The following is a 27,889-nucleotide window of genomic DNA, read 5'->3' as shown; positions in this document are numbered from 1 at the left end:
CTGGCTCCTTTTGCTGCTCACCCGTTTCACTCCAAGCCTAAAGTCACTGAGCATGCAACTAAACTGTGTGTTCACAGAAGCCTGACCCCAGGGCCACAGCATTACATGAAACTCAACTCATCCTGTTGCCAGCTATCCTTGGTATCCTCTTCTGTTTCAGACTGTGGGCTATTGGCAAGTAACAGGTGCTAAGGAAAGACTTCTCCACAGACAATCCACCTTTGATCCCTGTTCCTCCTTCCCTCCCCACCATATCTTGACTCCAGCTGCAAACTGCTGGAAAAGTTCTGCCAGACAAGTCAAATATTACCTTGCACAAAATGAAGTTTATGTTGCAGATGTGAGCCTGCAATTTACACGATTTGTGTGTATTATAATGTATTAATCAGGAAACACTATGTAAATGTGTGTAAATGCAAACCATGATCTTAAATCAGTTTTGCATAATACAAGTAAACAAATTAATCTCCCAATGCACTTGTAAATGTTAATAAAAACTTGACATTAACCGTTAAGTTTAGATAATGTTACTGGATGAGAAGGCAGTGTTGTATGTCACATGTGCCCTTGAAATGCAAATGAGTAAAATTTACATGTCCATGACATGCATGCTTTTGAGAACTTAAATTGCTGCTTGCTGCAAGTCATGTAAGCTCTACTTTTTCCATCAGCAATTTCTTTTAAAACACTGCCTCCACCCTGGAGAGAGTAAATGAACCAAAATTAAATGTACAGAACCCTTGAATATTTGAAGAGTGGCAATGACTTTGTAAGCAGGAATATGCATAATTTAAAGGGGTACTGGCAAGACAGACCTAAAATTTTGGAGCAATTATGAGGCTGGAACTTGAACTAAGCAGAACTGTAACCCTAGGAAAACTAGTTTCATCATCCAGCCTTTTGACTTTTGAAGACAAAAAGGAAGCTAGGTCAGCCTCTGTCCAGTTGCATGTTTGTCCGCACTTCAAAGTCAAAGCATCCTGCAAGGTTTGGAAGCAAAGCCCAACAAGAAGCTTTCCAGGAAGTTTAGTCACTATTCAAACAGACCAGGATGTCTTGGACGAAATTCATCAAAAGCTGCTAATTTGGATGAACATTTTGCATGGTACAAAGAGGTTCTTGATGAAGCCTCTCAGATGTGACAGCCTGAGGTGTTACTGCACACTAGTGGAACCAAAAAAGGAAATTATTTTCTATACAATGTTTTGACAGCCTCCCTGTAAAAGCTGAAAGTTTGTAGCAGCCTGACAAAAGCAGCAGAGGGATGCTCAAGACTATTTGTGAGGAGTACACTAAGACTTTGATGTGCAAGTTTCCAAGGAAGGGAAATGAGTTGTATTTTGAATCCTAGTAGATCTTCCATGATCAGCTCAGAGAAGTCAGGTCAGGGTGGCAGCAGAGACTGAGCCCCTTGCACTGCATGCATCTGATTGCCCTGGGAATGGCTTTGTAAATAGCTGTCATCTCTTCATGACCTCCAGAGGGGTAAGAAGAAAAAGAAGACATCCTGCCAGGTACTGTAGTGGTGACAGGCAAGTCTGAGATCTGGTGGCCTGCTCCTGTGTGGGTCACAGACTTGCTTCCTCACTGTTCCCCTGCCTGTGCAGGAAATTCTCATCCCCTTACCAGGTGGGTAAAGATCAGATGAGTAAGGCTTGCACAGTGCTGCAAAGAGAGGAGTGTTTCTTTCTCAAATCTCAAAAAAATAACAGGCTGAGACCCTGACTGGCCCTTCAAGTTGAGGATTCCCACATCCCAAATCATGTCCACCAGCACAAGGTTCCTGCATTGCTTCTGACCACATCCCAGAGACATTCCTGCACTGCTTTCTCCAAACAGCAGCCATGAGCACAATATTTTTGTGTATGAAAATGCCAGATGTCCTTTTCCTCTGCCCCTTGGCTTTACCACAATTCATACAACAAGCCACATGAAGTCACCTATCTTATCATATGTCTGGATGCCTCAATTATTTCCCCAGAAAGTGTACAGGTCTCATTTAATCTCAAGAAAATTAGATGCAAATGCATGCAAAAATTCAAGATATTTGCATAATATATGTAAACTATGGCATCTGTCAATTTACTTGTTAATGTAAATGCTAATATTAACGTATTTCAGTTTAGCATCAAAATTGCTAACTCTTTGAAGTAAGGACTATGGCAGCACGAAGCACTGAACGGACAAATCTTGTTTGAAAACAGGACCTAAATGTTTTTGATCAATTTTATGTCAGCGTTTTGCCCTGCTGGCAAAGCATTTTACTTGACTCGCTGCTTCCCAGATTAAAGACTGATACTGACACTGTCCAACTCTACAGCAATAGTGTTATTGTTAGGAGAGAGGGAGTAATTTTGACCAACACAAAATTACCCCTGAAGCCACCAGTCACTGCTTGTATTCAGTGTGCATCCCCAAGCATCCCTTTCTGATGAAATCCTGCCCTATGTGCTACCTGCTTCCCGCTCTGTGGCATGTGCTATTGAGGAGAGAGCTCCTGCACCTCTGAAGGTAGCTTCACATCCTCAGCTTATCCCAGGGCATCCTCCAGGAGTAGTTGCTAGTTGAAATTACTATCACAATATTTTAGGCTCAGGAGAACTCAACTGGTTTAACTCAGTATTAAATACTACAGCCCCTTCATAAAGAGATTTTTAAAAAAATAAACATTCGTATCTTTTTTAGTGGAAATTTCTAAAAGCACCTGAGCATCTAAGCACTATTGGCTTTCAACGAGATGGGATTTGTTTTAATAAATCTCCCAGGTGCTTCTAAAAATCCTTCCCTACTTGATGCAAGCATGGCACAATAATTAACTAATTATTTCTTCCCAATACTTAGTGCTGCTGGCCCCCAAGCACCCCCAGCTATCCAGGATGTGTAGTAGGGTGACTTGAACAGACCCACGCAAGCAGCAAGTGCCTGAGACTCATGGCTCATCCCTTTAGACCAAGGTGGCAAAGAAGGTGGCTCTGGCCTTTGTAGCAGAAGCTATGATATTCCCTCAGCAAAGGGCTGTAGAAACACACCCAGAGCCCGTGCCTGGGCACCAGCCAAAGATCTGTCTTGTTCTACCACTGCAAAACAATACACAGAGGACAGTAGTCTGAGTTTCAGGAGAGGGAAGAACCTTCCCTCTTCCCTTTTTCAGGAAATTTTCCCTTGGGGAAATAGACAAGGAGAAAACCAACCCCTTCTTTTCTACTTACGTACAAGTCTACGCACCAATCTTGCAAAAGCGGCGAGCACACGGGGTAAGCCACTTAGCATTCCAGTGCGTGTCCCCTCTGGTAACAGCACAGCAGCAACCCACAGCTGAAGGACAATCGCTTACCCAAAGCTTAACCTTGCAGCTGGCAGGTCTCAGTCTCTTGCCTCCTCAGTGAGGATATCTAATGGGAGCACCACAGAAACAGGTCCAAAACGTCATGCTTCCCCAATTTTAATCTAACGCCTCAGATAAGAAATTGGCCATGAAGCCCTTACTCTCTGCATATAAAGGAGGGGAAGGTCAGCAGGGACAGCAAACCAGGCTGCCACTGCAGCACAGAGAGAGCCCTAAAGTGCCTTAAGGAGGAGGGAGAACATCTGAATGGTTAGTCCCCAAGCAATGTGAAGCTGCAAAGCTAGAAGAAGTGGCTGGTTCATTACAACTAGCTCTTTTTGGTCCCAAATGGGATGCTGTCACCTGTATCTTAGCATAGCAAGGTTCAGCTCCCAGACCTAAAAAAGGAGCATCTGTGTGCAGAAAAAAAGGCCACCAGAACCAGTGGAAATGCATTTATCACTTGGAAAAGTCCCTACATGTGGGAAGCCAAAGAGGAGCCCTGAAATTGTTTGCTCCAAGAAGTGAAGAACATCAGCTAATATCCTCCAGGTATGGGATACGCATCTTTGCAGATGCCTTTCCTGTAACTACAATTCTAGTCCCTTTTCAATTATCGAAAAACCACACTGACTAGCTTGTCTCCACTGACAGAATCTTGGCTTACTGATGGATCATGCAAAGCATCTGTGAGGGCAAACAAACCTAGCAGCACTCACATTAACAAAGACACAGGGGTGTTTCAAGGAGAGCATCTGGCGCTTGTGTGCTCAAAAACTCCAGACTCCTGCCCCTGCTGTACATGTGTACTGGAAGGACTTCTGCCCTCCCTCTGGCCTGGTTGAATGTCTACCTTGAAAGACCTGAGATCTGAGCAATGAGGTGCAGAGACATGTTGGGCAAAATGCAAGCTGTTCCACTTCATCATTAGACCCTCTAGGCCTGCCACTTCACTCCAGGGAAGGGAAGGTGAGTGAGTGCGGAGGCTGGATTAGAAAAATGGCTCCTGGATGAACTTCCATCTAGCATAACACATGGCCAAAGCCTTTGTTCCAGACTCTGAGACATTATGCTTCAAAATCTGACTTTTCAGAGCATTTTCCAAGTTTCTGCTTTGCCTCTTATCCCCTCTACTTCCAGGGAGTTGCTTTCAAAATGTATTCCACCCAGACCCATATTCCCAGGCCATGTTTTTCCTCCTTCTAACACCCTGTGAGGCAAAGTTGTCTATTCTTCCCCACCACACTCATTCCTCTGCAGGTGTTTCCTGAAGAGAGGCAAAGCCCCCAGAGCTGAGTTGTTGTGACTTTTCCTTGCCTGCTGCCAGAGGCAGCACTTGTGCTGTCAGGCCAGCAGCCTGGGCTCTGATGTGCACCATGCACTTTCAGCACTGAAGCTGAGGTCCCTGCAGGTGCGCAATCCCTAGCCCTATCCCCTGCCTCACATACTCCATGGGGCACCCTCTGCCCAGGGGAAAAAGAGACCACCTTTCAGATGGAGGAGACAAGAAGACCTGGGGATCATAAAGTCATGATGCTGCTCTCACTTCATGCCACATTCTCAGGATGGCGAGCACACATCATGCATCAGGACTGAATTACATGGTCATCCACACATCGTCCTCTCCCTGATTCCCCTTTTCCTACCCTTCCCTACTGCTACTACCTTGATCCCTGACTCTGCTAAGGGGACACATATAAATAGGAGGCTGCTGGTAGAGCACCAGAGAGTGACTGTCCAGGCTAAAGATAAAAAGCTCCTTGTGATTCTCCTTATTGTCTTGAGGGAGGAAATGCCAGCCAATAACACAAACACAGAGCTAGTCTACAATGGTCAAAGATGTATGATACCATGTTCTTCATAAGGAGGGCAACTGGAATATCCAAGTCACTAGAGGAAAGTAAGTTAAGCAACCCCTAAGCTTTGTGTTATGACTTCTCAGCCCTCATGGTTCACTGAAGGACATGGAACAATGCTAGCTTCCTTCCATAAGGGAGCAAGAGCCCCTCCTCTTAATAAGAAAGGACAGAAGGCCACAGAGGCATACTGTTCCTCATAGCGAGACAATCTGGCTGGGAAGATTTGATGGCGAGAGGACAGGACTAGGAGACAAGTGGGAAGAAGGGTAAATAGCCAGATACTGAAGGAACAACCTAGATTTATAACTAATAATGACAGAAGCTTCACAAGGCGGAGGAAAGTCACTCTTCTTCCCTGTAGGAGTCTAAAAGCGAAAACAGATAGTGCATGGGATAGAGATTGGCAACAGGCAGAGACAGGCTAACTCAGACCTAGATAAGTCAAGAAGTTGCTTCAGGATTTGGTCTCTCTTATGCTAAAAGGGTTCTCCCTCTCTTTCCTCCACCAAGAGGTAATGTTCCCATGGATCCTCTTTCATACCTGTATCTGGGGCTCAGCATTCAAAAACCCACCGTTTGAGCTGTTCTACACCACCACTGTCTTCAGGTCCTCCTTGTCCACTCCACCCAAGCCTATCCTGACTTGAGCAGAAGACAAGATTTTGACCCAGGGTTCTTTTTCTGCACACTACCAAAGGAGTAGTCTAGGCTGATCTTGAGTCTTTACTGATTTTCATTTTTTCTTGGTCAGTGCTGAACCCAAATTTTGAGCTACATGGTGTGTTAACTGCCTCCTCCCTTTCAACCTATGATGTAGAAGACATTCAGACAGCAAGGACAGGAGCAACAGAGAAGGTGCCCTGCTAGCTGATGGGGCAGTGTTTCAGTGTTTTAATGATTGTGTGGGAGATGAGAGCATGAGAGAAGGAAGATGAAATTCATATGCAGGAGGTCTGATTCACTCAGGCACAAGTAGTATTTTCAAGACAGAATAGCCACAGCAACCTACCAACTTCCCTGGGACAGTTCAGAAACCAGCATCTCCTGTCCTTTGACAATCCAAAGGAGCAACACCTTGATACACAGCAGAATGGGTTGGGTGCTGCCACCTCCTCAAAGGCAATCTAGTGCTTCAGCACCAGTCAGAGCCCCCAAAGGATGCAAAGAGCACTGACACCGCACTTCCTTCATGGGAGCAAAGAATTGCCACCATAATTTCTAAAAGGGACTGGAGTGCTGAGATGACATATTCTTTTGTCTGGAATTGGGAAAGGTAGTCTGCTTCCTTTAAGAAATCTGTAATTTATTTTTTTTTTAAGAAATGGAAAGTGATGCCACTTTCTCCTGCAAAAGGACACTACCTTGTTCCCTTACTCAGCAGGAAATGTGAAGAAACCCTGGTTTAACTCCTGTGCCTCACATAAAAAAAACCAGAACCTTGTCAGCCTTTTGTTAATGTCTTACCTCCTTTACACACGCCTCCCCAGAACCGCAACCTCAACTACTCAAAAATCATAAATCAAACAGAAAAAATTCATGATTGCTGTTAACACTCAAAAGCAATTCATGGCCAGTTCCAATTTCCCTTTTGTTTTTTGAGTCTTTGGGATTAAATCTGTTCTTATTTTCAATATTTTCTCCACAGTAATCAGAGATAAAAACATATTTTCATATAAAATATCAGTTGTGGTTTTTCTTTTTTTTTCCCCCCATAATTACAAGACTCCAGTTACCAAGATTGAAGAAAAACATCATGTATTGTGAAACTCACAGTAAAAGTGATGGCAGTAGCATCCCTCTCTCATACACCTCTGCTTCTCTCTCCTTTTCCCTCAACAACTAAACAAAAACACCCTCTGCACAGCTTTTATTCTTGATCATTTTATTTTGGTGGTTTTCATGCTACATAAAAATTAGTTTTTATATCAAAAAATTATTCACAATATTTCCAAAATAGTTCAAGTTTTTTTTTCCTTTTTGTGTTTTTTAAATATTTTTAATGTGTTTTTATTTCTTTTTTTTTTTACTGCAGCTAGGGTTACAAAACATCCCATTTCCTCTCGCCACCACCAATTCGCTGTCAGTTCCCTTTTACATTTGCATATGTAAAAAAAAAAAACACCCCCAAAAAAAAGAACAAAACCTTTTTTGTCATTTACTTGAGAAATAAAGAGTCATTTGGCACTCATGTCTCTGTGGCTCTGATTTTCACCAGTGGAGTGGCTGGAGGTGGGCACGTGTGTGTGTGTAAGTGTATGTGTATGTGTATGCACGTGCATGTGAGTGCATAAAGGGGATGAGGAGGAGGCAGAATTTAGGCAAAGATGGTCTTAGAAGCAGATAGGATATATCTGCTGTGTGCAACAGCCTGATGGGTGGCCAGGTTCACCGCAAGATACCAACAGCTCAAGAGAAGAGGAGGTAGCAGTGTTGGGCAGTAGAAGACTTACACTAGAGGTGAGTATTTTGAGTATTTCTTTTTCTTTTGGTTGATAGACTGAGCTCATCAAATGTGCTCTCCAAAGTAAATGTACATTAGTTAGAAAGCAAATACAGCTGAAGCTGACCTGTGCCAGCTCTAGAGATCTACCTGCCCCAACCCTAGTAGACATGACAGTCCTCCATTACTGCTCTCAGCCACTCCCAAGTGCCAAAGGATGAAGGTGCTGGGCTTTTCCTTAGGTGTCATGACATTGAGAGCTGGCCAGATCCCCATGCCCCACCTTTAACCCCTATTTCATGGTCTGTAAGACTCTGCTCAGCCTTGAATTACGCTGTCCAAGTTGAGGGTCAGCCCTACCTGCAAATAGAGGCAAGGCTGAACCCCTCTGGCCCATTTAGGGTCATTCATTTGTCCCTGTTGTGGACCTACACACCCCGCTCCTGCTCCAGCATGGGAAGGGTTGTGCAGGGGTCAGTAAACCATCTTCCCCTGCCTGCCCTCCAGCCTGACACACAACCTGCACAAGCCAGAGAATGATCTCCCATGGATGCTCATTCCCTTTGGGACAGGCCCCTCAGCAGCCAAAAGGGTCCTTGTCCCAGGAATGGCTGTGAGAAATGCCATAAAGGGTTTTTGTCCCTCCTCACCTGGGCAATCTACGTGGCTTCAGGAGGGCAGGACCTGGAAGTCAGACACCCTCCCTGCCTGCTACCTGCCTCACAGCAGCCTTTGGGGCAACAGCCAAAGCTCGCTGGAGAAACATTTTTTTTTAAGGAAAAAAAATAAGAGAAAAAGAAAAATGGAAGGAAAAGAGAGTACCAAAAAAACCCAAAAGCAAACCACAAAACCCCAAAACAACTCTAAAACCCACCTGTGCAACAGTTAAATAGTTTGCCTTCTGTGACTCCGCAGGGAAGTCAGTGAAAATCTACTTCCCAAAAGGCTGCTGCCTCCTCTATATACCAGCCCTTGCCTCCAATTACAGATGGTGCTTTGGTCACTGGCAAAGAGACGTTTCAAGATAGCCCTGCCATTCAGGAAAAACACATACAAAGGAAAGACCCCAAACACAGCTGAACCATACAAACAATAACTGCACAGAACTGAGGTCTCGGAAAGTTGTATTGCTGAAAACACCTCCCTGCTCCCACTAAAAGGACTGTGTAAACAAACAAACGAAGTAAAGAAATCAACAAATATTTTCTTTTCCACATTAGAAATTTTGAAAATGCAAAGCTAAGAAGAGCAGTTTGCTGCATTTCTGACCGTGTGAGAGAGAGCCTGCTCCAAAGATAAGAAAAGCAACCAGACAGGCAAAGAGGCCTCCAAAGCTAGCAGCTTTCTGTACTAACCTCCTCACTAACCACTGTCTAGTGGGAAGGCTGTTTCCTACAGCACCTCTTGAAGGCTCCAGCTTGCTAGGAGCTTTTAGGTGTATAGCATGTTGATAATAGTAATAATACTTAAAATACACACACACATGTACACACACTCACACACATATATCTCCTCTTCCATAAAAGAAAAGCCTGGCAGAGTACAGGGTACAATTTGATGGAGAGAAAAGAGTGGCTGAACATGGAAGAAAGCAGAGGAGGTGGACAGATGTGGCCTGATAGAAGGAGTCACTGATTATTCTGTTACATTTTATATATATAAATAAAAAGAAACCATCAAAGAGGTCCAGTGACACCAGCACTGAAGGGCTGGTAAAGCAGACTTAACAAAATGTAGACAATGAGGACCCTAGCCCCCAAGTTTTGCTCCTTCCTTATCTATCTGACTAGTCATGGCATCTCTTCATCAGGTCCTGATTGTCTTTTCTGGCTGCTGACAGAGGACAGCAGTGTCTTGTTCAGCAGTTTGGACAGTTAAAGTGCTGTGCTGGTTGGCACTGTAGGGTTCTCTCACCAGGTCATCCTCTCTGGTGCTAGCAGTGTAGCAATCGCTCCTGGAAATGAATGGGATGGAGAACGGCTACAGAAAGTTCACTCCCTCCCACCCTCCCTATGTACTGTCCCCTCTGAAGAAACTGAACCCCTCCAGAACTTGGGATTTGCAAACTCTACCCAGCTCCAAGCAGCAATGGTGAGGTTCTTCCAAATAGCAGGAATGGGAGATCAATCCACCACAGCTCAGCTTTTGCCTGTGTCTATCCTACACAAGAGCAAGAAAGGACAGGCTAGTGCTTTCTTGCAAGTGGAATTCCAGTGCTTGCATTGTTCTAGGAGGCAGTAAAAAGAATAGCAAGGGAGCCTCTTGTTTCAGTCACAGGACAGATTGACCAGATCTCTCCCAAAAGACCTTACCAGTCAGTGCCTGATTGTCTTCCTGCTCCACCTACCAGTTAAGGCTAAAGTGGGTAATGAGTGTGGTACAATAGTCTGAAAACGTGGCACAGCAGATTCAGCACAGAAGTGAATGAACGCATGGAATGGGTTTCTGGTGCTGTATTCAAACCATCTCCAGGAGGAGTCTGTGTCCCAGCCTTGTCACTGATTCAGAGCTGGTCCCCCAGAGTCCAAACAAAGCAGCCATGCCAGGGCCTACCAGGTAAGCAAGAGCAACAACAGGGTTGCCAAGGTACCTACAGGTTCTCATCACCTGGCTTTAGCAGCATACAGCATCAAACACTTCTCTCAGCTCAAACACATGCATACAAACACCTAAGCACACATACAGACTGTGGCACCACACATACAAATGTGCGCACGCTGCATAAATATATATATCAATATGAACCCACCCCTGCCCCCCGCAAGTAGACACGTGCAAGAAATACAGACAAGTAGCAACAGGCATGCAACATACACATGGTGATCCCAGGCAGAGGGAACCCCTCTAAGCTATGTTCAAGCATGGTGAGTTTCTGGGAGGTGAATCCTGGCAAAATGTATTGCAGGAAGAGGCCCACACAGGCAAGAAAATCCGCAAAAGGCATTCTAGGCATCTAAACCCCTAAGTAACTGTTCTAAAAGCTCCTTGATTTTCATAGCTGCCTGTGTAGATGGATCTGGTTCCAAGGCCTGGAAGGAAAGCAGAGGGAGAAAGCACAAAACTTTCATCTTATTCCCTTGACTGATTTTTGTCTGTTCAGGGACAGGTGTAATCTTTCTCCAGCTAATATGGGACTTAGCAGCCAGTGCCTATGGGCCTAGATAGAAGTCTTATGTGATGGCTGTATCCTCTCTGGATGCCTTGCAAATGTTGCAAGTTTGTCATGCTTATGGAACATTGAATAAGCAAAGGAAACACAGCAAGGAGCCTGGTAATGCTCAGAATGGTAACTCACTATTTTGGCCAAAAGGTAATCTATGGGATGTACTCCCAAGGAGATGCCTGCCATACAGACACACATCACTGGGTTAGCACCAAACAGGCCAGCAGTTTCCAACTTCACTTATTTTTAAAGTTCTGCCAGGAATCACGCAAGTGCACAAACATATGCCACTTCCCAGACTGACAAGTATTTTCAGCCATGTATTCAACAAGTACACAGGCCACTGTGGACCATGCTGGGACAGAAATACCAAGGACATAGGAAGGGTACATGGGAGGGATGTCTACCCTGCTCACACCTTTGAGCAGAGCTCCATTCCCATGTGGCTGTAGTGGTTTCACCCACCCAGAAATCAGAGATGCAGGCCTGCAATGGCAGGTTGAGCAGGAGTTAGCAGCAGCTGGGAGAACACTGCTGCTCTGGATAACCTCTGGTCATGCTGACCTTTTCCATTGCTCCCTGCGCTGCCCATATGCTTTCACACAGTTCAACTTAAACCCTCAGAGACCATGGCACATGGCAACACACATGTACATGCGGAGAGGCTGACTGGTCCTTTCTCAGACTGTGACCAGCAGACTCAGGTGTCTTCAGGGATGAGCAGCCAGTGCCATGGCTATGGAGGATGGTGTGTTGATGGATGTTCATAAAAGAACAATGCAGGTTGTCCAAAAGAGAAGGAGGGAGGTATCTTGGCATCTGCCAAGAGCCCCTACCAGTTCTGCAGTGACTCTGTCTCTGCTTATTCACCACGTCACACCTTGTCACTCTCCTCCTGACATGAGACTAGACCACAAACTCTAGGCAGCTAGTGCCACACGCCAGTTTATATTGACTTGTCAGACAGAAAGGGACCAAATACTACCAGACATTCACCCTCAGGTTTGCAACACAGCAGAACACCATGTAGCTGTTTACAAGCCAATGGCCTCTAGGCAATAAAGGAAGGTAGCCCTGTGTTGCTAAAAGATAGCCTACTTCTCTCCAGCAGCCTTGCTTTATTCAGACAGAGTTAAAGCAAAGAAACTCTACTGACCCTGATGTGGGTCAAGCTGGGTGGATAAAAACTGTATCTGCCCCTGCTCTAAATTCACCAGTCAGCCATGGAGGATGGAAATTATGTTCTTCCTCTTGGCTTTCTCAGAAAAGACAATTTTACTGCTTCCTTGCACTGACTAATTTGCCAGACCAATCATTTCTTATTTCTTCAGTGGGCAAGAGCAGACCACCACCTCAGTGAAAGTGTCAGAGAAGGCAAAAATAACTGCCAAATACCATCTTCTAAAAATCTGGTCAGGGCTAGAATTTTCCAGGAGAGGAGAAGTAGAGGCCTGTCCTTCGCTCATCTTCTGCACAGCATTGCACAGCCTGATGAAGACAACGGAGCAACAAGACAGCAATAAGAGTAGCAGAGCAGGCAAACAGCCAGCAGAAGTCATTGTGAGGGAAGAGGCGTAGAGATGAAATTGAAGAATCAGTGTGAGTAAGATGAGAAATAAGTAGATAAGAGGCCAGGGAGACGAGGCAGTAAACTGCTGGAGAGATCAAAACACCTGAAAATGAGGTTCTGCTTAGAGGAAGGACAGAGAGGGTCTGAAGGAGAGGAAGCAAAGTGGACAAAAGTGGCACAGGGGATCTGAGACCACGCTGCCTCCCCTCCCTCTGGTACTGGGAAGGCCACAAAGACAGGGAAATGGAAGAGTTGGTCAGGAGATGAAGGCCCAGAGAGAGATCCCTGTAATCCACAGTAACAAATGTACTCTGCTGGTGTCCCAGGGAGAAGACAATGGGGACCAGGGAAGAGAAAATAATCAAAGAGCAAAGCACATAGAGAAGGAAACAGCCCTGTGCCTCACACAAACAGTCCCTAGCAATCAACACAGCTTTTATTACAGGAAATTATTAACACCCTCTGCTACCCACCACCCCTCACCAATCCCAAACCTCCCCCGTTTGGGGACCCTTTCTTGGCACACACATATAACATCCAGATAAACTTTCCGAACCAGCAAAAGCAACCACTGAAACAACTTCAAACACCACAGACCAATAAAACCACAATTTAGAAGTTAACTTTCCCAACCCCCCCCATGCCATTATTTAATAAGGAAATACTGTACAGATATAAAACCCACCCTTTTCCCAACCTGAATATAATTGCTTGAGTTAGTTTCTGTACATATATACACACATATTTACACAGTAATGCTGCAGTCAAGAAAGCAGATGATGTAAAAGTCACAAAGTGAATACATAAATTAAATAACTACCAGCAGAACATTAGGAAAGGTCACGTCGTTCCTACTTGGCAAAAATGCATTGTGGGACAGAGTCATTAAGCATACTGCAATGTACCGTGCGTGTGTCTGTGTCTCTGTGTGTGTGTACAGACACGCAAGACTCACAGGTTCCTGCTGTGTCGGGTTTGTTCATGTGTGTTTCACTTCCCCAGCATGTCTCGTGTGTGTGCACGTGCCCAGAGGAATCCTGTCCCACAGCGTGGAATATTTTTCTGACCTGTTGGAGTGTATACCGGTGCTTGCTGTGAACCTTTAATGGCAGGAGGCCAGCAGGATAAGAGATCTGCAACTACTGACACATCACAGAGATTCTCCTTTACCTCAGCACCCAGGGGTCTAAACCCTTGACGTCGGCAGACATCAGTCCTGCTCTCTGTGATATGGTTTCACTGCCTTTTTCTGTACACAAGCAGAGTCATGCTGTGTCAGTTTTGTTGTCAGCAATGACAGAAGGGTGCCAGAATTCACTCAAATGGTATGGCTAGGAGAGGAATTTGGGAACGCTCAAGAGATGAAGAAAGAGCTCAAAGCCAATTGCAAAGTGGGTTTTGTTGTTGCTGCTGTTGCCATTCTAATGGCAGACACCCAGGTCTGTCTGCAGTCAGCCCCAGGGAGGTCCAGAGAGCCTGTGATGAAGATGAAGCAATAGTATTCGTATTGCCAGTGAGACAGTCAGCGCCCCAGTTTGCCTTTGAGGGGAGGAGGAGGGAGGGAGCCACAGGGAAGTGTAGGTGGGTGAATGCAGCGAGGGGCTATGGCTTGGAAATCTATTTGGCTGCAAATTGAAAGTAAGCCCTTGTGGGGACAACAATCGTGTCCCACTAGTTACTATCTCAATGTGCCCTGCAGCATCCAGCAGCATGGTAGGTGTGTTCCAGGTGGACACGCCAGGTGTGTTCAGCAGCAGGGAAGCACTTATGGAAAAGAGTGGGTGCTGACGGGAATCGTGGCTTGGAGTCCATCCCCATTTGTTTCCATCAATCCAGTTCCTTCCTTGCACACAGCTCCCAGGGGCTCCTGTGGTTAGCCAGGCACATGCCACGGAGAGGCAGCATAATTGGACCCTACGCTTTGCTAGCCTGGTTTGAGCGGGAAGGGTGAAGTGTAATTCCTTAAAGTGATGGTGCAGAGAGTCAGCACGAAGTCCCTTCATCAACACTCCTCATCTTTATTCCCTCCCCTTTTTCTTTTCATTTTGGCAACCAAAAATACGTGGGGAAGTGCAACCTCCCACCCTTCTTCATGGGAAGGGCTCATCAAAGGTTGCTTGACTGGAGTGGAGGATGTGTGAAAGGCCTAAGTCTGATCATTGGCTGTGTTCCCAGGCTTGCTTCCATCTGTTGATAAGCAACGGAGGTGGGAGGATATGCCACATTTGATAGAAAGCTCTAAAGCAAAGACTTGCCTATAAAGATCCCTGAGGTATCTCTGATCACTCTAACCTGTCACCACCATCATGTTCATTCTTTGTCTCCCCCTCTCTCTTTTGCTGGCAATGTTGCTGTTAGAAGCAACCCTGATTTGAAGGTAGAAAGGGGCTTTATTCAAGATGGATGCTAGTGTCTTCTTGGAGTGAGGAGCTCAATGTTAGCATGCATTGCTGAAGAAGTCAGAAGCAAAGAGGCCCACTGTGGCAACTCTTAACTCCTCCACCAAATCCTTCAGGACATTGCAAAGGAACCTTCCTCCCTCCATGCACTGGAAATTGAAATATCAATTCCCTACAAGCAAAGTTCATTCTTGCATATTGCTGAGCATTTTGAACCCACTGGGGTTCTTGCCTGGAGAGTTCTGATGACACATGCTGGATTTCAGAGAGAATGGGATGGTTTTTTGCTGAGGAGGTGGGGCTGGTGTGCTTCATTGTTTCAACTGACAACAAGTCCTGACTGCAGCTTTTCTTTCCTACTTATGATATGACATGGCAAGTTCTGAAATTGCCCTCACTGGGAGGCATGATAGGAGACAGAGAACTACTACACCAGCCTGTGTTGTGTTGTGTTATGGTAAAAAGCTGGTGTGAATACTCCAAGAAGGTTTATGATGAGGCGGTCCACGGCTGCAAGTTTTACCTGCCAGCTGCTTTCCACTATGCATGGCACATTTCTGATATTTTTTGAATATTTCCTCTGTCTCCTTCACACACATCCTCCTTCAGCTGAGTACATACACTCCAGTACCACTTCAGAAGAACATGGCTCATGAAAATACCTCTCAGAGAGCCATGTCTGAGGCTAGAGTGAGGAGGTAAATGTCAGAAACATTGCCAAAGGCGCCTAATCTTTCCTGGGAGGCTGGCTGCAAATATACAGTAGAGGTCACCAAACTGTAGAGGACACAATGGTTTTTGCTCAGTATTCTTGCGTGCAGAAACCTTCAGAGAGGGGAAATGTTCCCAGCCACTGCCCCAGAAAATACTGGTGTTTCTACGGGAGAGAGAGAGAAATGGCAAGGGAGGGGATGTGGAGTTTTGTCAGGCTCTGGTATGAAATTCCATTCTTTTCTGGACAGGTAATAAACAGCACATGGGTGGTTTTCTAGTATAGACAACACCTGCTGCTAATATTACCTGATCGATTCACTTGAATACTTAGAATGAAAATACACCAAATCTAAAATTCTAAATATATAATCAGAGTTTAATAACATCATCAATTTATTTTCTGGATTATGAATTACACCCTCCCCCCTCCCACCCCCTCCCCTTCATCTCTGTCCCAAAACTTGTTGACCTGTCAGAACTAAAATAAACAAAGCAACCAGAAAAGATCGCTTATAGGAGAAAGGATTAACCTGATGGACACATGGCCTAATCTATTATGGGAGAAGGCAAAATACCAGGCTCCTGTGGTTAGACCAGTGCTTCAGTCCAGAATTTCCAGTTCTTCTTTTCTGGTTGCCCTAGAGCATTCATTTGAGTGGTTTGTGGCACAGTTAATATTTGCAGAGCACTCGGAGTGTTAACAGTGCTACAACAGTATCAACACTAGATAATGATTTTGGCAAACTATCATTTGCCAATCAGTGGAACAAGGGACAGACCAGTTCGGAGAAAATACGAACCAACTTTCACCCCAGAACACAAAAATCAGAACCTTTAAGAAGAGATTTGAAAAAAGTTCCGTTAACTTCTTTTTGGTTTGTTTTCAGCTTAATTTCCCTGCAGAGCCACCCTCCAGGTTTCCTCGTTCCAGGTGGGGAGGGACAGAAAAGTACCAAGATAACCACCAAAGAGATTAGCTGCCCTTGCCAGCTGTCAAGCTCCCCCCCAAGCCCTTAGGAAATACCAGAAATTATCACGAGCTTTCCCAGGTCCAAGATTTCTAAACCAAAGTAGCATTGGAGAAGTCTCTTAATGTCAAAGTGATGGTCCAACCTGAGCGGCCAACTTGATGGTTCACCCCACCACTATCAAGACAGTGTAGTGCCTTGAGGCCCAAACTCCACAGAGAGATGCTGGTACAGAGAGTTTATATGCAAAAAGGAATTAGGGGTGTTCCCATCAAAACATGAAACCCTGCTGGCAAGGCTTGAAGTGACGTTCCGGCGTCTTCCATTCATGAAGATAAAGGTGACAGGGCAATACGGGGGGCCTCAGGGGAACACAACACACATGGGTTTCTCACTCTCTCTCTCTCTCCCCCTCATTCATACGGCCTCGACCCGCGTAAACCGCTTCCAAAAACGCAGCCTGAAAAGTCGTAGAAAACAAACAGAACGGAAACAAACTTCCCCTCCCTCCCACCCCACGACCTGAATATTCACGAGAAGAGAAACACCAATTTATACAAAAACGCAATAAAAAAGAAATATTTACAAATGAAAGGAACGCCTTCTCAGTGGCTGCTGTCAGAGGTGTCTGACAAGCTGCCATGTGTTCTAGATTGCAGATCGCTCTGTTAATTTGTTTGGTTTCTTTTTTTTTTCTTTTCCTTTTTGTCCTTGTAATGAGAGGAGAGGGAAAGAATAAGAAGTTCCCTTACAAAGACTCTCCCCCTCTTTGCTCCTTAATTTCCTCAGTGAAATATAAGAAAATATTCCCCTCACCAACCCTGCCCACCCTCCCCTCACACTCTTTGACTCTACAGGCAAATCCCACCCTCCCCTCGCCCCAGATTTAAAAAATAAATAAAATAAATAAGTAAATAAATAAAAGGCCTTCTATTGGCTTAAAAAGAGAAAGATAAGATAAAATCAACCAGAGTGTGGTGAGGGATATGAGAGAGGTGGCTTTCAGCTCCAAGAAATGTGGCTCATAAAGATGGGGCTGCCATCTCCTTTCAGAGTCAGTCCCCAGCAGTGTCCCCATGCCCTCAGCACAGGGCTGTCTCAACCCTTCCCCTGATGAGCCACAGCCATTGAGACACTGGGACAGACCCAGGATAAGCAGGAGACACTTTGCCATATCTCTCAGGGCGGGAGAGGTTGGCCCACACCCCCACCTCAGGAGAAAGAAGACATATGAAAGGGGAGTTCAGCTTCTCACTCCTACCATTGCTCCCTTTCCTTTAGTTTAACTTGCATCTAAAATGATACAATGGAAAGAAAAAACCACTCTTATCGATACTAGGTGCACCAGGAAAGCTGTCACTACAACTGCAGGGATGGGAAACCCTAGGCTATTCCAGCTTTGCACCTGTGCTAGTATCTCTCTCACACACAGAGGCACACGTACATGTACACACACATCTCAGCCTTGCAAGTCTTGTCTTCAGCCCTCAGCACAAGTTTCTGTGCTCTCTGGCATTTATTCAAGCACACCCCTTCCCAGGAAGACAAGCCGTGTACTTCCCCTGTACATTCAATAGTAAATATACATATGTATTTCCCATGGGTGCAAACACCCTCCTCCCATTTCCACATGTGCAAGGAGGCATTGAAACAGTCCACCAGCACCACCGTCACCACACACACCCTTCCATGGCATTTTTTTTTCTTCTTCAGCACCATGCCAGCATTGGCAGCGGGCACCCTATTCTTTTTGTTCCAACCTGCTGGCCAAGGGTAGGGAGGGCAGAAGGATGAAAACTCTTTTTTCCCTGCCCTCCTCACTGAAAGGACATGCCAAAACAGGCTTGGTGTACCCTGAAGCAACAGTGACAAAACTCCCCACCTTTCCTTACTTTTTAGCTCTGTTCCACCATGTGTGTTATCCAGACACCTTATAGGATCGTGGGTTTATTTTGCTTTCTCCACAGACATTTCAAGTATAAAGTTATTGTATATACTCGCGTATAGGCTAACCCATACTATACACTGCTCCCACCCTTGAAGTATGTCACAACTAGTGAGCAATTCACAGCTAATGGACCAACCCTGCACCCGTTTCCCCAGTCTCCTTTCATTTCAGTGCAAACCAGCATCCTCTGTCAGAGATCCTAACAACTTCTCTGACTCCAGAGTTGCTTTACCAAACTCAGAACCCACTTCCTTTCCATCTCTCCCACTGGTCTGCCACAGATTCAACGGCTGTAATAGCCATAGTGAAACCACTAGCCAGACCTGCAGACAAGCCTTCTCTCCCTCCCTCCACACCCCCCAGCAGACAATTCAAAATTTTAGCGTAAAATTTCTCAGCATATACGCAAATATATATATAGATATATTTCAGCCCTAAACCCCCATAGTCTTCACAAAATAATGTAACAAGAACCTCAGTATAGCTAACATGTAAGTGCATCATCAAGTTAGTCGTGTTATTTCCCCCTTCACTTTCTCCACATCTTCAAACACTAATCTCTTCTAGGCAGCTTTAGGAAGAGTTGCCTGAGCAAGCATATTTTCCTGCATGTCCATTACACTGCCTCTGCTGTCTCCTCCTGCCACACAAATGTGTGTGCACATGCCTTTCTCTGCCAGGAGCCAGCAGAAGTGAAACGCTACAGTCACTGCCGCTCCCCCTCAGTCCACCCCTTCCCTGCCTTTTTCTCCACTTCCTGAAATTACGAGCGAGGATATCCAACTCCGACGTCACTGTAAAGTGCAATGGCCAGGAATGGAGGAGAATGGGAGGAGCGAGAACATGGAAAAAGAGATAAAAGGGGAGGGGTAGGAAAGAGGAGGAGGAAGAGGGGAAACCAAAGAGGTGGCACTTGTCACCAGTGCTGCACTACTCAGAATTCCAGTATCCCACAACATAAGGACGACCCAGGAGAGCAGCAGGTGGGATTGATCCCACCCCACCCTCCCACACTCCACATACACCCCCAGTCCCTCCCCGCGCTCTTCCCCTCTCACTCAAACGTCAGACTCAATACTGGAGAGTTTCTCATAAACATGCCCGTTGCTGGAGCCATTGAAAGCCCTGGGGTTTTTGTTGTTAGGCACACAGGGGTTGGACTGGTTCCCTATACAGATGTCCTTCTGGAAACGGGCTGGCACAGCCCCATGAAGGGCTGAGACCACCGGCTTGTTGGTGGTGACGATGGCTCGGAAGTCTGGCCTGGCTTTGGGCCCTCCTGCCACCACAGGCTGCCTGAAGAAATAAGATTTGCTGCCGTGGAGCAAGCATTGGTCATCCCCAAAAGTAGGGATGAAAGGGTTTTGGGTGACCCGGTCGGGGTAGAGCGACTTGCTGAGCATGTAGCCCCCGCTGCTGCCGGGGTTGTTGTGGTGGTGGTAGCTGGTGGCGGGCACTGAGGACTTGTTGTTGGCAAAGGTGGTCTCACTGGCTGGCATCTCAAACATGTGGGCGTAGGGGCTCCCCTCCAAAAAGCGGCCCTTGTCCTTGAGGCTGACGCTGCGGGGAGCCAGGGCCGAGTCATCCTTCTGCAGGTCCACAAAGGTGTCATAGGAGTGCTGCCGGCGGAGCTTGTTGCGGTTCTTCTTCTGCACCTTGGAGGCAGAATTGGAAGGGCTCTGAGGATATTTGGAGGAGGAGGTGGCGCTGGTGGCCACGGGCACAGGGGCAGGTGGCTGGTCCAGCTCTTGGAGCGAGTTGTCCTCACTGATGTCATACAGGTTGCCCGCTTTCTTGCAGGCCTCGCAGCGGATGCAGGCCTGGCGGGTGGAGTTCTGCCCCACCACTGATGGTGTGTAGTTGTGCAGCTTAGAAGGGCAACCACGGCAGAAATTAGCCCCAGGCCGGTCCTCCCAGTCTAGGTTGGTCAGGTTCTTCTCCCATGGCGCTGGGACCCCGCTCACAACACCATGCTTGTGGTCATTGCCTCCACCAAACTCACCCGAGCCATGCTTGTGGTGGGCCCTGTTGGTGCATGATCCACCCCCTCCTCCTCCTGTGTCGCGCTTAAACTCATCTCCCCGTTCTTTGTAGATATCCGTCAGGTCCACGTGTTCCCAGTGGGGCGAGTTCTCCTTGGCCCGAAACTGGTCCAGGTAGAAGTCCCGTAGCCCTTCCTTGTCCCTGAAGTAGCGCTTGTGGTCAGGTGAGCGGGGCGGGCGCCGGCGGTAGGCCAGCTCTATCTCATCAAACTCCCGCCGGGACTTGGCGGAGGCTGGGCGTTTCTTCAGGCTGTCCTTGTACTGCTGCTTCCGCCGCTTGGCTGCATTGCCCTCAATGTTGCCGTAGGTGACCGTGTGAGTGGAAATGTCAGAGACGTCTGAGCGGATCAGGTCGTCGTGGGCCCCACTGCCTCCGTAGCGGTCACTCTTGAAGGAGAACTTGCCGTAAAGGTCACCCAGCTGGCTGTGCTTCGCAGGGGGTAACCCCAGGTCCAAGGGCTTCTTCCCAATGGACCGCGACTGGGCGTTAAAGGGTGGGTTGTCACAATCATAAAGCCCGTCGATGGAGCTGGTGCTGCCGATGCTGTGGGGGCGGTGGTGGTGGTGGTAGTGGTCCTGATACACATTGCTGTCCTTCAGCTGGAGATTGCCAAAGGTCCTTTCCACCTCACTAATATAGTCACTAAAGAGGTTCTCCTCGCAAGGGGGGTTGTTGTAGGACTTGCAGTCTGAGTGGGTGAAGCTGCGGCGGTGCTCAGAGATATCATAGACAGATGACTCACGGCGGATAAAGTCCAGGGCACTCTGTGGTGAGCCATTGACCCCTGACAGGTTGGCCATGTTCTTGGCTGTCCGAAGCAGGCGGAGAATGTTGGAATGGGTGTTGTTCATAGTTGCCGTGGGGGAGTTCATTGCTGACTGGCGCTCCTCAATGGCCACACCGTGGATGCAGCTGTAGATACCCTGAAATGAGAGAAAGCAGGAAGGTGGGTGGTCCTGCAAAAAATATAGAAAAGGCAACCCGGACTGGGAAGCACTCTGTGCAGCAACAGTGTATTCCTGTAGGAGAGCCTTGCATCATGAAGCAGAATCAAATCAAATAAAATAAAATCAGACCTGCTCTACCAACCCTTGCCCCTCACATTTTTTCCTTCCCCTCTATTGCTCTTCCTCTGCTTTGCTTCATGTCATATCTGTGGGATGCAGGAATACCTGCTTGCCTATGTAAGAGTTACTCAAATCTAGTAGGTGTAACACAGAATTGCAAATGGGGAAAATAATATCCTTGGGAACAAAAGCATCAGGACAAATGATTCTGTGTGGATGAGAGGAAGGAAGTCTGTTTTGGCCCTTGAAATTCATCTGGACACCAGTGAATCAATGAGACAGAAGCTATCTTAGAAAGGGAACAGCTTCATTTGTCATAAACTTAGCTACATTAATCACCAGTACAGATTAGAAAAGGAAACTGAGAAAGAGGAGGACTGCTGAATAGGTATTTAGGTCTTCTGCATCTAGTTGAGTGAAGTACAATAGAATTTTTAATTGCATTCTGTTAAATTTAACAGTGATAACAGGCTCCAAATTGACATCCTGAAAGTGAAAGTCCTCTATTCAACCTCAAATCAGACAGCAGAAGTGCCTGGTTCTTCCACATTCCCCACTAGCTCATTTCGTCCATGACACAGACTGTTTCCAAGGGCTACCCACCCCTAGGAGCAGAAGTAAAGGGGCTCATTTATTCTCTGGCCTGCCAAATGGTACCTGCTGATTAATGTAAATTGTGAAATGGACACCATCACATCATGTTACCATGATTTCTCAGCAGCTAGCAGATGATTAACACTTTTCAGGCTTGTCACCAGCCTGGCCCAGGCCTAACAGAGAACCCCAGAACGAAAGAATCTGTACTTAGCTAAGGATCACCAAACACAATCCCCCATCTCATCTCCAGACTAAACCAGGTTAGAAACAAACAATATAGAAGAAAGGCTGTGCCCCTGCATTCACAAGGCTTTGTCATTTCTCCTCAACAATATCTTATGTAGCAATTATATACTCTTTGCATAATCAAAGTTAATTCCGTAACATTGACGCTGAGGTCAAAAATGCTGAGACTTGACCTCACTGCAGAATGGATCAGGAGAAGGGACCAGTGGCTTGAAAGAAGGAAAAAAGCTCCAAATGGGACACTGCTAGCTACACTAATAGCAGAAAGATGACTCAGAAATGACTAGAATTTGCTTTAAATGTAAATATTCTATCCTAAGGCAGATTTGCATAAAGCAATTGCCAAGTTCATATGGTCATCCTCTCTGGAAGGATTTCTGCATGGTTTAGGGCATTGCTTTTGCTTAGGGACTTCCAACTGTCCATGATAGCATACTTCTTGTTAACATAAGGTCAGCTGAACAGCTGTAATATAGAGGACAATGAAAAACTGAATTTCTAATCATGTTATCCACCATTACTTGACTTATTGTCCCCAAATTTGGCCTCCTCACAACACACTTTGGAGGAGCAGACAGTTATGGTTAACTTCTTATACTGCATTTTCATTTCCATGTGAAATTTCCATTTCCATGACGCTAATCCAGCAGAGGCCAGAGATGTCACAGAAAAACATTAGATGCTCTTGCAACATTAACAGTGAAAAGATGCCAGCCTTTATCCTGGCAGACCACCAGTCTATGCCACCTGTGCATTAGACGGTCTTTGTGGATTTCCACATCTCCAGTACCTAGGACTGTCTGAATAAATCCTCTGTTCCTCCCTGTTAGCTAATGGCACTCACCCTGCTGATGGAGAAGACCACACCAGGCTTGCCAGAGCAGACACCCATGAAGCAGTGGCGGAATTGCCAGTAGAAGAGATGTTCACAGATGAAGGTGATCAGACTGAGGGCCATGGCTGCTCCCAGCATGTAGAAGACACCTGCCATGTTATCTATATCCAGCTGGCTGCTCATAACCTCATTCTTCTCATTATGACAAATGCCAGTAAGCCAAAGCGCTTCCAGTTCCTCCATCTCCCCTAGAAAGACAGAGAGAAGGAAAGGAACAGGTTAGACAACCCTGCAATGACTAAAGAGCTCAGGTGGGGGCAGACTGAAAGCAAGAAGCTGATCTAAGGTAATTTCCAATGGCTATGCTTTTTCCACTGCTATTATGTCCATGAAATATCCTGACTGCCCTTCTGGTAGGGGCAGGTGCAATTTGTCACAGGGAAGGCAACAGGATTTTTCCATGGCCAGGTATTAGCCACAAAAAGCCGTACCACAAGACACAGCTATCACACTTGCCAAACGTCTACAGTGAGATAATGAAAAAATTGTCCACCAGATGACTGAAGACCTGGCCTCACAAACTTCCACTTTCATATTAGGTCAATGAAGGGAAAAATCAGTGACTGATACTGGTAGACAAAAATGAGTCACTTCTGAATGAAAACATTGTATGTTTCCAGCGGAAAACTCAAAACGTTGATCTTTTTAAATCAAAATGTCTGATTCTGAATTTGCTTCCATCATATCCATAGCTTATTAAAACTAAGTGCAATGTTCCCAATAATATTTGTGCATTTTCACCTGGTTTTCTTCCCTTCAATTTTGTCCAAATTCAACACTTCCAGGCCCTTTGACTGATCAAAAATATTACTAATTTGTATCAGCTAGGAACAAATGTTCTGTAGTCTAATTTCATACCCCACTTACTCCCATTATGGTATTTTCAAGAGGGGAGAGACAGAGATAAACACACACACACACACATGCATACTGAGACATTCAGAAACAAACTAATTTTGCAGGTTGGCAATTCTTTTCATGCTGTTAGGAAAGTTAGTTTTTCACATTTTCAACCTCCAGTCCAGTGATGGGTGGGGGGGGGAATCCATATATTTATGTGGCACCATAGCACAGTCTTTAAAACTTTATGGAGAACTTACATATTTTTTTCTGAAATAATACATATTAGGCTGTTTAGGAGACAGGACACCCTATCTGTCAGGTGGCCAATTTTCTGCTGAAATATATCACAAATATTTTCTTCCCATATTTATTATACTGTATGTTATTTTCAGATTTCAGAAAAAAAGAGAAGTACTTATAAATAAAATAACTGGTGAATTTTACTTATTCTAAAAAAGGACACAGCAAGATGTAATATGGAATTGAAAGGGAAAGCCAGGAATATATTTTCTAAGCAGGAATTCCTTATCCCACAAAAGATTTTTTTTTTTAAATAATAGCGATTTCTCTGTAAAGGATAAGATGAACTAGGTAACTATAATGTTCTGATTAAAAACTCACTCCAAAATATGCTTCTGAGTCTCAAGTCCTTCCCTGTGTTTTGGTTTGGTTTTTTTAAGTTTTGGAAAATCTGAGTTACCTCTTCCATCCAGAAATATTCACTCTTTAATTTTGTAAACTCTGCATGGGTTGCTCCTGTCTAGAACTATAAAGCATGAGATGACCACAGAAAGTCCAGTATAATTAGTGGGTTTGGTCATGGCAAAACCTCAAAGGTAGAGAAAAGTTCACAACAAAAATCTTGTTTTTACAAGGCATTCTTCACACAAGATATTTTTCAAACACACATCTGAGCTGGTTCTGTGAAACCTTTAGTGTTTTTGACATTGCTTTTGATGATACTTCTACCCTGCATCAACAACATAAAATAGGTGACATCCTCACATATTCAGTGTAATGCCTCAAACAAACCCTTGTTAATAATTTCCTGTTCTCAACTCAAATCTGCAGCAACAGAGCTAGGAACTTCTATTTCTTACATGCAAAACCTGGTATCTCTTAGGAAAAATCCAGCTCCTCTTTTTCTTGTCACTCACCATCTCCAAAAAGCTGTAGAATGGCAAGATCAACCTGGCGCTTCCAGCCCGAGTCCTTTTGGATGGCAATGCCATAGCCGGTGGAGGCGAACACTTTCCCACTCCCAATTGTCACCAGCTTGCAGCCTTCATCTCTGCCAGCCATGTAGTTTAGCACTGCTGCATCATAAATGAAAGCATCCAACTTCCTGCACAGGTGCAAGAAACAAGAGGGGCATAGTACAGAAAAGATAGAATCTGTATGAGTTCAAAGGTGTTCTCAGGTAATTAAGGCAGAAGCAAACCTCTTTCATATAGACTACAATAGGCTGCATCTTCATCTTCAGAGTTAACTAAAATCTGAGCCTAGAACCTGTTTACAGGTGAAGCTAGATTACAAATGAGGACTATTTCTTTCTCACTCTGTGATAATCGTCATTTCTGATCTGAAAGAAAATTTGGAATATAAACATAACGCAAGACAAAGGTGAATTAAGAGCAAGTCAAGGGGATCTACAGTCCTAACAACGGCTTATATTTCTGGACTGCCTTTCATCTCAAAGGAACCTACAATCCTTATAAAATGTATTGATATTAGATAGCAAAGCAGGGGTGGAAGTAAGGAAAAGATTATCTCAGATTCAAACTGCTGGCATGACTTAGCTGAGCAAAATGTAATTTTTTTTCAAATTAAATAAGTCAAGACATCATGTTTAACTCCTCAGTTACTGTGAAAAGCACTACTGGATCTTTACCAATGTCAATAGCAGCTTTATGGTTTACCATGCTGAGTAGCTTTTTGGTAAAGAGTGCTTAGCTGAAAACCACAAGAAAAAAATCTGTTTCAACAAAGAGAAATCCCCATTATGGGCTAGGATGGGTAGACAGCACGACAGACTGATGAGAGCCTTTCTCTCACTGCAACAAATTGATTTGGGTGTGGGGGGCAGTCTCAGGGGGCTGCATCTTCCACATAACCAAAGACAGCTGATGAGTAAATCCTCCCACTAGAGCTGAAATGAAGCACTTTTCAATAAAAGACCGAAGACCTTCCACCTTGCACATTCTCACACCTACGCTATCTTTTCAATCCACCTCCTGCACATATATTTCCAGTATGGTGATTATCTCAGTTCAAGTGCGTATCTGTGGGGAAGTCTGTCCAAGGGTGGATATGAAGCCAGGATGACATCTACCACAAGTGATGAGTTCTATTTCATCCATATATTTCCAGGACAGAACATATTTATTTCCTGGATGATGACTACGCTGGCAAATATACCTTCCCAGGATGGCTTCCAACAATGGTACAATCATTTATAATGGGCTGCATGCCTCTGAACCTGGCAAACAGGTTTAGGAATATTCAGTCAATCTAGTAATTAAATTGGCTGAACATCTTCATTCGTGCTTTGGAATGAACTTTCTCATAAGAGTGCAACATGAGTGTAAGCAAGAATGTTTTTTTTCACTGGGGCTAGGCTCTGACAACCAAAATGGTCAGCTCTGGGAGGAGGTCTTTAATTACAAAGGGCAAAGGCCTGCAAAACGGGGTTTTAAGTCTGCTGCTTTACAGATTCACTGCTATTAAAATGAGCTTTTCAAACATAGTTTTTGCTAATGATTTTTCCCACATTTCCCAAATTACCCAAGGAAATGCTCCCATTTTATATACTTCCTTATTATTCAAACAACATTTTGTTCAGCCCTTAATACTAAAATATTCCAGAGAGAAGGGCTACTTCCAGACTATTTGCTTCAAGCACACCTTCCGTTACACTATATTAGCTAGTGATACACTGGGGTGGGATTAGTCTGACAAGGCTTGCTTCAGCTTCCTGATTAACATAATCTTTTATATTCAGAAGGAGGGAAATCAAAGGAATTTCCAGATGACAATATAAATGCTCTGAAAAAAACTTTGTCCCCAGAGATCTGTGAGCTTTTCAGGTGTATGCATAAGGACCCATCAGCATGAAACATCTTGATGAAGTAAGGTCTTCAGGACTAATATACACAAGGCTAATGTATACAAGGGTACAGAAGATCCTCTGGGTTTTTTTTTTTTCCGAATAGTCTTATAAACACAGCAAAAGCCAAAACTCTTACACAGATGTCAATAGAATAACCTGGCTAAGAGAATCACAACATTATTCTTCTGTGTTGTGTGTAGCTTTGCTATACTTTTAACCATGGAATGATTACGGAGGCTCATTTTCCAAATCCCACAAAAAATTTCCCAGAGAAGCATGCAAGGAAGTCAGGTTTCTGTGGTGAGTAAGCATGGAAGAAGAAAGCCTCACCCAGTCTTCAGCGAGAACAATGCATCATCCACCCCTCTCTGATTGAACTTCACCATGTAGCTGTGCATTTCAGGATAGTTGTTGCGAATGTTCCTTTCTGTGCTGCCATTGGGAACCGTCCCAAAGCGGAAAGGGGGCGAAAAGTCATTGGGTTTCTGGAACTGTAGAGACAGAAACATAATATTTCTTACAATCTTTCAGCAAGAAGCAGTCATCTGAATGGGAGAACACACTCTCCTCAGAAGGTAGTTCTAATGTTATTTTACTATCAGGTAGAAAACATTATTGAGAAGATATATTTCACTGTTTTCAAACACAAACATCTCCTGTTAGTGCCTAAGAACCAAGAAGTGAATCTGAGCAACCTGGTCTT

At 45.1% G+C, this 27,889-nt stretch overlaps 1 protein-coding gene across 1 annotated transcript in view; it reads right to left on the bottom strand.

The window, feature by feature from the left end:
• Positions 1 to 16,958: 16,958 nt before the first annotated feature.
• The window catches only part of GRIN2B (glutamate ionotropic receptor NMDA type subunit 2B), a 211,265-nt gene continuing 200,334 nt past the window's right edge, over positions 16,959 to 27,889 (bottom strand). The window contains exons 10-13 of the mRNA XM_075079039.1: positions 27,517 to 27,677; positions 25,235 to 25,422; positions 23,184 to 23,422; positions 16,959 to 21,352 (exon numbers count right to left, since the gene is read on the bottom strand). Of these exons, the coding sequence (XP_074935140.1) occupies positions 19,445 to 21,352; positions 23,184 to 23,422; positions 25,235 to 25,422; positions 27,517 to 27,677 (2,496 nt within the window). The 3' untranslated portion in view covers positions 16,959 to 19,444. The remainder of the gene's footprint in view (positions 21,353 to 23,183; positions 23,423 to 25,234; positions 25,423 to 27,516; positions 27,678 to 27,889) is intronic.

This window comes from Phalacrocorax aristotelis, chromosome 1 (genome assembly GCF_949628215.1).
Source record: "Phalacrocorax aristotelis chromosome 1, bGulAri2.1, whole genome shotgun sequence".
In the NCBI taxonomy this organism is placed as follows: domain Eukaryota; kingdom Metazoa; phylum Chordata; class Aves; order Suliformes; family Phalacrocoracidae; genus Phalacrocorax; species Phalacrocorax aristotelis.
Note: the sequence above shows the minus strand (reverse complement) of the source record. Positions and strands in the feature narration are given on the sequence as shown.